The sequence below is a fragment of the Cyclopterus lumpus genome, chromosome 19 (assembly GCF_009769545.1).
Source record: "Cyclopterus lumpus isolate fCycLum1 chromosome 19, fCycLum1.pri, whole genome shotgun sequence".
NCBI classification, from domain to species: Eukaryota; Metazoa; Chordata; class Actinopteri; order Perciformes; family Cyclopteridae; genus Cyclopterus; species Cyclopterus lumpus.
Genome location: NC_046984.1, coordinates 13,742,126 through 13,753,653, shown reverse-complemented (window position 1 = coordinate 13,753,653; position 11,528 = coordinate 13,742,126). Strand labels below are relative to the sequence as shown.

General features: G+C 43.2%; 1 protein-coding gene across 2 annotated transcripts in view; it reads right to left on the bottom strand.

Annotated features, from left to right (window-relative positions):
- nrxn1a (neurexin 1a) overlaps nucleotides 1-11,528 on the bottom strand; it is a 49,680-nt gene that overhangs the window by 34,858 nt on the left and 3,294 nt on the right. Inside the window, exons 2-3 of one of the 2 annotated variants that reach the window (XM_034558384.1) lie at nucleotides 8,836-8,853; nucleotides 8,027-8,056 (exon numbers count right to left, since the gene is read on the bottom strand). In XM_034558384.1, coding sequence (XP_034414275.1) covers nucleotides 8,027-8,056; nucleotides 8,836-8,853 — 48 coding nt within the window. The remainder of the gene's footprint in view (nucleotides 1-8,026; nucleotides 8,057-8,835; nucleotides 8,854-11,528) is intronic. The other variant, XM_034558385.1, reaches the window with a different exon arrangement.

Below are 11,528 nucleotides of genomic sequence, written 5' to 3'. Positions count from 1 at the left end.
TGTGTTTTATGCCTTCTTGATTATTTTTTGCTGTGATCCTTGGTCGTCTGACTTTGTAGTAACGGCTTCTAAAATATTGCTGCTTGTGAGGTTGTATTTTAAGTCTGACTGTGGTTCTTGTTCGTTGGGAAAGTGACAGAAAATTGATTGAGAACACCCGTGAGAATTAATTGACTGTCATTTCTAAAGCGTTAGCACGACTTAGCAAGAAATCCTGAAGATGTCATTTGGGGTTCTGGGAAATTCTGATTTTACTTGAAATTGCGTCTCATCTGGCTGAAACACGTTTTTCTTTTTCTCTGCTCTGGCTTGAAAAACAGATCCTCAGCTCACTGAGAACAATCTGATTCTAAATTAAGTTACGAAAGAAAAGTCTAGAAGGAGAGGAAAGCAGGAGGAAAAGGAAAGGAAAGGAAAGGAAACTAGTACGGGAAAGAAGAAATACATGAGTAACTGTATGGAGGCACGAATGTAAAGATGCAGGAGGATTGACATTAGACTTTGAAGGCTATCATTAAACTACTACCCTCTGAATAAAGCAGCATGTGGGGAGGCAGGAGGGAGAGAGTGAATAACTGATCTGATGGTTGCTGCTACTGGGACCAGCTGGAACTGAACCGCCCCTCCGACTATCAAACACACAACATCACTTGGATTGCTCTGTGTGTTTGTGTGCATACAGCAAGTGTGTGTGTGTGTGTGTGTGTGTGTGTGTATGTGTGTGTGTGTGTGTGTGTGTGTCATATATGGCTTTGTCTCTTCTCATGGGTTTCCTCCTCAACATTTCACACACTAATTTGTCATTTCCATGGCAACCCTGTGTTACAGGGGTTCAGCAATTGCGGCTGTGTTCGTGCATGTGTGTTTCAGGGAGAAAGAGAAAAAGAGATGGAGAAGGAGGGCGAGAGAGAGAGAAAGAGTGATTGAGTGAACAGTACATTATCATGGACAGCTGTACTGAATCAAAATGGCGGATGGAGGCTGGGAGCACATCAGGGGAGCCTACATTATACAGCACCTGATAGAGGGAGCAGGGTGGAAAAGATGCAGGGTAGAGAAAAAGGGAAAGTTGCATAAGGGGGACTTTAAAAGAGAGGAAGGGATGGAAAAAAAGGGGTAGACTCATTGAGATGGGTGACACAAAATGGAAGAGAAAGAGGTAGAGGGGTAGAAAGAGAGACAAGGAAAGGGAGTGGCAGAGAGCGAGGGATGGATAACTAGAGAGAACGAAAGAGAGAAAAATGCTGGTGTATCTAAATCCTAGTGTAGCAAGCCTCAATCATGGCAGCCCTGTCATTCTAGAGATAGCACACTGCAATTCCCCTGCACCTCGTTTTTAGCCCACCATGCAGTTCTGCTATCAGCTCCTCTCAGACTGTCCACACACGCAAATGCACACACACACCACACGCACACACACACACACACCACACACACACCACACACACACGTACACACGGCATAAACTCAAACATCCTGCATGAAGGCATCTCTCCTTAATAACAGACAGGTGGATTAACTACGCACTCATACGGTATACAGATAGATGACCAGTGTGAGAAATGTATGCAAATACATGCTAACATATGCATAGTCTCTACATTAAGTTAAAGTGTGAAAATCCACACAGCCAAGTTCACTAAAGGCTACGACTGCCGTTTCCCATCTCTATTCGGTGATATACAGCATCTGGCGTTGAAACCGATTGGGCTATCACATCACAGCCAAGGGAGCAATACTGTAGAGGAGGATATTACTGTCAGGACACCAGTGACAGATTGTCCGTCTGCAACGTTGAGCTCTCATTCCTTGTTTGGTTGTTGTTATTAAATTGAACACAAGACATACAGTTAAAAAACACAGCCTCCACAATTGTTTCCATCACGTATTAATGTATTCATTATTTTTCTGGGTTAATTGATTAATTGTGTCATCAAATGTTGGCCATTTTTCTTGGAAAATGTCAATCGATTTATCAAGGTAGTTTCAACGGAAATATAAATCGACAAAAAAATTGTGAAAAAATGCCTGTCGCCGTTTCCAAGAGTCCACCTGTGACGCCTTCAAAACCCAAATATATATATTACATTTACAGTGATAAAGAAAGTTAAAAAAAAGGGCATTTTTGCAGATATGGTCTTTCCTAAGTGAATGCATTTTAGACACAAATAGAACATAACTGAATAACGCCTTACATTGTCAATCCCTTTAAATGTCATTTTAAGGAAAAACAATGAACAGCCCACTTCCTGCCATTATGTTCAATCTTGTTTTTTCTTTTCCTATTTTTTCTTTCTTTTATCTACGCTCATCTCTCTCTCTCTGCTTTAATTCGGCCTTCTCTCTGCTACCCAGGGAAACCGTCTTGTTTCCATGACAATGTCTGCAGGCAGAACAGTGTATTTGTCTTAAGCTGGATAAGATCAGAGTCAGTTTCAACTGTGTTAGACACACACAAAAACACACACACCCACACACGCCTGCACGCAAGTACATGTACATACATTATGGCACATATGCACAGAGAAGACTATAGAGCGCTGACAAACACGCATTAAAAGGAATAAGCGTTTGTGCATAAACCCACACAAACAAATAACGGTGCCCAGATCTGCATGCATGTAAATCCACACACTGCACTGTCCCCCCTTCCCCACACACACCTAATAAAACCCCATGTCCATAATGACCTCTCTTCATGAAGGTATTGTGTTGGGTTTTTAATGAATGCGGCGGCCATTTTCATTGTCGTATATTTATTCCAGACAAGCGCCACAAGTAAACGAGTGCTTGTGCGTGTGCAACGCCCGCCAGTGCAAGTGTGCACATTCTTGTTTTGGCGAAACAGCAAAAGAAATGGACTTCAAATGCCAGATGGGGGTACTGGAGTGAATCGCCGATTGGGTAACTCCTCTCGACACAATGGAAAGTGTGAGAACAGGTAGGAGACAATTAGAGCACAGACTTGGCTGTTTCTTTCTCTTTCTTTCTATAAAGGGAGTGTGTGTGCGTGTGTGTGTGTGTGTGTGTGTGTGTGTGTGTGTGTGTGTATAAGTGTGTGAGCGTGAGGTATCTGCATCACTCATACCATCCCGGCTGATGCGAGACTGTGTCAAGTCGGGGAGCCCAAGGAGAGATGCAGCACCCCTGCAGAGAAACGCTGCAGTCTTATCTCCCTTCCTGTCTCCCTCTGCGTCTCCAACCTTCTCTTTCCACCTCTCCTTACCCACTTTGTGAGACGCGCTCTTATCTTTCCTCACCATCGCTTTTCAACGCTCCTTTACACTATCCTTCCACCCCCCCCTCCCCACACACACACTTGCAGCCAGCCTGCGCTCTATCTTTTTCCCTTCATCCTCTGTAAATAGGGAGTCCGTTTGATGACTTTATTTTTAGGGCGATTACAGGGTGCAGCGGCTTTGTGTGTTTCCTATTAGCGTTGCGGTGAATGCGCGAATATGTTAATGCTTACTTGCTAACGGGATGGTAATTGCATACAATTACCAGTAAATGTATACATTTACTATTGGGATTGTTTCACATTTCCCATGGTGAGTTCTGCAACCGTGCATCTCCCCGATAATGTGGAGGTAGAGCTCTGTATGTGGTGCTGTGGCTTTCATTACAAGAGCTGCATGGGTGTTAAGCATTAATGAGTGTTGTAGTTCAGAACTGTAATGGGTGTTAGTAGTGGAGAGTAGATGCAGACTTAATACTATTAGTGCAAAGAGTATATCCAGAAGAATTGTGCATTTCGAAGTAAAAACTTTGTTGCAATTACTTTATCACTGCTAATGGCCAGAGGAGGCCACAACTTAGTATTAACAGTTTTTTTTTTTTAATTCACAGCTCAAGATAAGGCCATCGGGAGCCAAATTCATGCCAGTCAGTCGGGCAGGCAGCCAGCCAATCACCAGACACTTGCCTCTCAACACCAAGCGGCTCTCTCTCACCGCGAGTCGAGTGCTGCTCACTTGCACGTTTTGCCAAATTATGTAAGCATTACAACGAGACGGGCTCATGTGTCTGTCAAATATCTTTTATTGTCAAAAACACAGCGCATTACAGAATTTAATTCAAGATAATTTAACTTGGAGGCAACTGGCAAATGCAAACAAAATATTTTCGGTGATTTTATGAGGATAAAACATTTATATGCTACAACGCAAAAGATTGAAATGTGATTCACAGTTGATTCGCGACATAAGGCCACTTCCTTCATCACCATCACTTGGTCTGCAAGTAACTATTAGTTACTAGCAGTAAAGTTAAAAATGATGCAAATAATCATAACGAATTATATAAAACATTAAAAAAGCAGGAAATCCTCCCAACTGAAAATATGGCATCGGTGTATGTTTTTGCAGTTTTTTTAATTATCATTTATTATTCACAACTTATAGAGAAGTAGCTTCTCAGATTAATTGACAAATTCTATTAAATCATTATTCAAAAATCATTTCAATTACGCAAATCTCTTTTCTACTTTGGTTTCAGAGCCCGTCCTTTATTACAGAAGAATCACTCCTCGTGCGATTTATTATTAGGACTGTTAGATCACGATGAGTAAGAGGTAGGAGACATGCTGTACTTTGCTGGTACTGACTGGTTCCTCTTGCCTTGGCGTCTGCTACCACTCCCAACCCCACATATGGTGGAGTCAGCACGACGCCCGTCCTCTGCGAAGTGTATAAGTGTGTGTGTGTGTGTGTTATTGTGAGATAAGCACACTCACGTGTATGTGAGAGTGAGGTGAAGTGACAATAAAAAAAAGACGCAATTTCAAGAAAAAGTCAAGAGTTTGACACCGATCATGTGCGTGAGCAGCGAAGTGAGCGTGTGTTTTGTTGCCGTAAGACAATGCGTTAAAATGAGCCGCTTTGATTGCCGACGCTTTATGAGTCACAATTGATGACTCACAATCCACCTCCCCTGAACATACACTCATGCACTCACACACGCACACACCTCGCTCTCCGTCCTGCCTTCATCCACTGACCGTGAAGAATATGTGCTGGCAGCCTTACTCATGCATATTTACACTGAACACACTCTCACTCACCTACTCAACGGGCACTCTCTAAAGGTTATTGTGTGTGTGTGTGTGTGTGTGTGTGTGTGTGAGAGTGCCTGTATGTCCGCCCGTTCATGTACGTGTGCGTGTAAAGGTCACTTAAATCGAGGCTGACCACTAGTCCATGCCGTGCACAGATTGTTGGACAGATATCGAGAACATTCACAGCAAACAACCCGCTCCACAGCTTAAAATAATTATATAAATATCATAAACGAGCACTGCTGCCAAGAGCCGTTCCTCAATCCTATTCAGAACCTACAATCACTCATTCACCCACAACCCTTCACGGCCAATTATTGGCCAGACAGAGAGAAGAGAAAGGGCAAAATCTGCTACTTGGCTTTAAGCACATTTTCCATCCAGATTACTGCTGCTCAATACTTTAAAAAAAAAAAGAACAAAAATCCATTTCCCCCCTCTTCCTTTGGCTGCTCGATACTTATGAAAATCCAATTTGGCTCCCTCTTTTCTTTCTTCCCTCCACAATTCGTGCATTTTCACCCACTCAAAGTGATTAGTGATCTGTGGCTATCGTTTCCAGGGAGAATGATAGCTGTGTTTTATGAAGGAGGGGAAAGGTCCAGGGCTTCCCATCAGGACTGATGTCCCATACAGAATGACTGGGCTGGGAGGGCAGATGGGAGCACCGCTGTCCCTTTGCAGATACAGGCAGTTGCTCTCCATCACGGGAGAGAAGACGACTCACTTTATCTCTCCCTTGCTTCCTCTTCCCCTCTCTACTCGCTCTATCATTCATTCCTTTAGCTCTTCTCTCACAGTCTCTTTTTCTCAATTTCTTCACACACACACACACACACACACACACACACACACACACACACACACACACACACGCAGACACACACGCTATATATCTTTCTAAGGCAACCCTTTCCACACCCAATCCTTCCCCTCAAAGAAACTCATTTCAGCTTTGCGGTCTCCTCAAAAAGCCTCTTTACGCTGAGCTAACCTAAGCTAGGCTTCGTTTGACAGTCTTTACTCCTCAGTATGCAGAGAGAAAACACACTGGCACCAACACACATACAGTTCCTGAAAGAGACTTCAAAGGTTTAAAAGAAAAGAAAAAAAGAAAAAACCAGCCACAGTCCTAGATTCAGTCTATCACAAACCAAACATCCGTGATCGAGAGTGCGTCCACCATACACAACTACGCTCAATACATTGTGTTATAATGCATGGAAACATATGTTAATACATGTCGGTCCTTAAGTAGGTGATTTAAAATGCTGAGCATAAGCCAGATGAAGCAATTACATTTCCACTGCCACCTGGATGATTCATGCTCGACATTTCAGGCAGATCAAAACATAACGAAAATGCTCACCTAGAAATATACTTGTCAGAATAGAGATGTCTCAGTGTGATAGGTGGATGCAGATGCAATTTGTGGTCTATTCAATATATTTCTATCCTCCAGCTTGGATGAACATTTCATTAAAAAGCACATTTCAGCGAATACATGGCGGCCCTGTCACAATGGGAGACAGCCGCCATCATGTCCTCTCTCATCCAATCAAAGGGCAACAATAGACGCAGATCAGTCACGGTCAGGCCTGTCTTTATGTGGGTCAATCAGTGTATTCATCAGCGTCATGCAGAGCCGACCGATCCAGCATCACCTACCTTCAGATTTTGAAAAGCACCGTAGGCCGGAGTGCCAGTTCATTCGCACAAACGCACGCACGCTTCAGTATGAGCACGCTCGCACACACATGCACCAACAGCTTACCTTTCCAAAAAATGACACATTCCAATTTAATGGCAACTGAAAATGAGAACTTGAAGCCGATTGGCTCTAAAGGCGCCTGCGTTACCATACAGTACTGTCAATACATTCAACTTAAAAAAACACCCAGAACAGCCCATTAATTATACACATTTACAAAAATAAATAATCAGGGAGGGGAGGGGGTACCTCTGAGTTTTCCTAAATTCACAGAGGTTGGTGTTCCAAACAGTGAGAAAGAGGGCAGGAACAAAGAAGGAAAAAGGGAGAAAGAGGGCAAGAAGAAAGAGGCGGCATTGTGAGTTTTGTTGACCATTGGAACAATTTTCAAAAGGCAGACCATGGGCACTTGTTTTGGGGCTGTAAAATAAAACACTGGACAACTTGCGGGTTGAGGTATACCAGCATTGCCTTCATACACAGGAACGTTGGTTTCAGAATCACACATGCTCACCAATGTATGAACAGGAGCCCATGTGAGGACCAGCGACATGCTGGAAGCCGAATAAAAGCCATGGATGAATGTGGGAGTGTTCGTGTGAAAACTGCCACAGTCATTGATTCAACCCATGATGTAAAAGCGAACATGCACATGTATGTATGCATGTTGCATGCACACTCTAAACGCTCCCATCCTCTCAATCAAACTCTTACACACGAATGAGAGAAAATGAAATGAGGTGGAAGAGTAAAGATCAATTCAAACCATCCATAGAGTCAGTTGCTCCATTTCCATGACCTGGAGACCTGCCAAGTGTAGCCCAGCCAAGCACCGTCAAACCGCAGCCATCTAAGCCCTCCCTTTACCCCATCCCACATCAGCAGCCATGATTGTAGTATATATCCCAGCAGAAGTTGCTCTCAGGCTCATCATCACTCATCAAAAATGATCTTTAAGGCCATATTTCATTCATCATTATGTGATTGCTCCACTGCAAATTTGCAAGTCATCCATTTCAGTTTAAATTAAAACTGAAGTTCTTAATGAGACCAAATGGGACCGTTTTCAAGAAATCTCAATTACCGAAAAAAAAAAAAAAACTGACCTTAGTTCAGTGCCTAGAGAGACAACTTCCTCGCGCGCCAGGTGGTGATGAAGTGGGGGAGGGGATACAGGGAGTAGTGAGTGTGGGGGTGAGGAGGTAGGGGGTGATGGTATAGCAGAAGACAACAGGAAGTGAGGTAAGAGGAGGCCATACCTTGGTCGCCAATCATCAGGTGTGCCAGACCTTAAAGGAAGACAAGAGCACAGTCAGCACAGCAAAGGATCATGGGGTGTGAAGTGTGTGTGTGTATGTGTGAAGTGTGTGCGTGTATGTGTGAAGTGTGTGCGTGTATGTGTGTGTGAGCATATATGTGTTTTGTAAAACAGGAGTTAGTCAATGCCATGCTGGTGAAGGGTAGAGTCTTCTGCGTAAAAGTATGTGTGCATGTACGAGTCCTAAATTATTCAAAATGTCTAAAAAAACTTGCCTACTCATCCTAGGCTGCGATCCTACGCACAAACAGGTACGCTGACAGACGTCTGCACACAGCCAGTACAGTGTTTGTGTGGGCCTACAGTATATCTTTGTAACCTTGAGGCCATTTCAGATGATCGCACATGGGATGTGGAACTTACCAGATGTCAGCAACCAACCCCTACATACCCACACAGACCAACATACATTTACGCTGTCTACCTTGAGCCGTATTCCCAAAACAGACGATGTAACGAGAACATGAAGGCCAGAAAGAAGAATGTAAAGGACAAGACATGAAAAAGATAGGAATCGAGAGAGATTGGAGAGAAATTGTGATATTAAGATGATGAACGAGGTAAAGAAATGTGTATTTAAGAATAAATTTAAGAACTCGGAAAAGCCTGAATCAAATAGAGAAGCAAAGAAAGAGATGTTTGAATAAAAAGCAGGAAGGGAAACTTAAATATAGACAGACATAGAAGGAAGTGAGAGAAAGACAGATAGAAAGACAGATAGATAGACAGATAGATAGAAGTGCAACCTACCTGGAGTGTAGCTGTGCTCTGGAATGGTGTTGCGGCCAGGCGAGGAGAGAGAGAGACAGACATTCATTAACATGCATGCTAAGCCCTTGGGTTACCATGGCTACTTACTGTACATGCACACCAGTCCAGGGTTACCGTGGTAACATACATGCAAAGTCCACGCAAACGTCACTATGGATACCATGCTGCACTGGTAGCCAAAAGTGAGGTTTGTCTATAAATAAATTTGTTTACGCACACAGCCGCATTTAAATAAATGCACAATCTCTCTGTATGACTCCGCATGTGGACATGTACACTTACGTAAGGGCAGACACACATACCCACCCACACGTAGATACAGAGGGTGGAGGAGGTGTGGGCAAAAATATACTTTCCTACCTGTATGTTTGGATTCAAGAGCCGTTTTACCCAAAACTTACCTTGCAGCCGCTTTCTCTGCCCAGAGCCCCCCGACAGACAGCATGCAACACACACACACGCACGCACACACACGCACACACACACACGCACACACACACACACACACACACACACACACACACACACGCACACAACCTCTCCCTCACTCTCTGTCTTTCACACATACAGAGTCAGACACACATACACTAACATTGAATAGGGTCGTAAACATGATGTGAAATAGCAGGAAAATATAAAATATGTAGGGATGGATTAGCAGTGCAGGAAGATGAGGGACATGCGTGGTTCAATACTGAGACAGAGTGTGTGCGTGTGTCTGTCTGTTTGCGTGTGAATGTGTGTGTATTCTCAGCTGTGTGCTCATCGAGTGTTTCCTTGCCTCTGCCCTTGTGCTCCTAGCATGGCAGAAACAGGTGGCGCCATTAGCATGCTAACAGCAATTTGCCCTCAAGGACAATGCAAGCCAGGCCAGGCCTAACAAGCCAGGTTCACTCTGCCTTCACTGGAGGGCAGAATGGCTTAGACAGTAATTACATGTATGCATAGCCCTGCCCAAACTCTCCTCACTACATCTTAAATGACTTTTCTCCAAAACTGACTGATATTGTTGTGCTTTGGAACAAACCCCCTTTCCTTACACTGGTATGACATATTGCAGTCTTTGAGAGGAAAAAGGAAATGCTCGCAGTATTATATTACTTTGCAAAGATGGTCACAAATCTGCATAAGTATCAGTGTGAATAAAAGTGGAACATAAGGGAGACTTGAAGATAATGTGTAATTGTAAACGTGTAAGGAAACTAAGACTGCCACAGACGAAATACATTTCTGGCTTCAAACACGGTCCTAAGGATCCATTTTTCCTCCAGCAGAGCATACTCATTCTGGATTAAAGATTCATAACAGACTTCTTTTTTTGTACATTCAGAGGGTTAACATTTCATTTTAAAAGGCGCTATTGTGCAGCTTCAGTGAGGTTGCTGGGTTCAAAATCACACAATAATTTTAAGGTAAACCTTAATATCAACTCTGCCTGACTCTTACAAAACAAGTACACAGGACTCCTGTGGTCATAAATGGTCCTCATTTCTAAATAGGCAGCTATGGTTCTACTGTATGGAGTCAATTCAATCACAACCACCTGAGATGCTGTTAGCGTGAACATAGTATTTTCTTCTTCAATTAAAGTGGGATTTTTTTTACTGAGCTTGTATTTCCTACTCCCTTTGGCAGCCACTTAATTTCTCTCAGATCCAACCTTTGAATTCTCTTCTCCGGGGCGCATGAGGAGAGATTTATCACAACATACTTGAAAGTTGGTATGATTTACTCACTGGTAGTGATATTGATGCATCGATATTAGCTCAGCGCCCTGATCCTACGGTCAGAAATATCCCACCGAGCCGGTAATTTGTCAGAAAGAACACAGCGCTCCAAATAATTTAATCCGTCCACAAAGAAGGCATCATCTGCTCGATTCTCCTCTCAGACCTCTCTCTATATCCAAACTATTTTCAGAGAACAAGGCCCATGATTTAGAGAGGTCTGAGATAAGAACCAGGCATCGAAAATACTGTTTTTGTTAACTGGTCCAATTTGCTGCTGTTTTTTTCTTTCTGAAACGCTGCTGGATGACTGGAATAGCTCCTTCCCTTGAATCCCTTTCCTGGGCCAATGTCCAGGAATTACCGTTACCAAAGGAAAGACACAAAGGTAACCTTTTGAAAGCAGCGATTAAGCTACTCTCAATCTCCACCATCATCTATCTCACACTCTAAAAACCTCGCTGCAATTTCTACCGAAACTCTGAGAAGCCACATAAGCATAATCTATTCTGGTAATGCTTCATGATTTCACATGATAGCACATTACTACAACCAAATAAAATACTGCTCACCCAATGCACCTCCATTCGAGCAGACCCCCTGACTGGAACCATTTTTACGAGACTACTATGACTAACAGCGGCCACTATTGCCAAGATAAAAAAAGATATTTCAGCACTTGTTCTACTCAGCATCACTTGGCATCACTCACAATTGAAATGTGAGTCGGTCTAGGAATATAAAACAGCCCCTTAAAAGGTATAAGTAGCCTCTTGTTGAGCGACAAAGTGCCAGTCTAAAGCAGGTACTGTATTGTGTCTAGTGAGAGCCTTTATGTAAAATGTCTGCACCTCCCATTCAGCCTTTAGAGCTACACTGCTATTAGGTACCTCAGTGGTGATGTGACTAATGCAATGATGGTGCTGGAGCCTGAACACTGTGTTT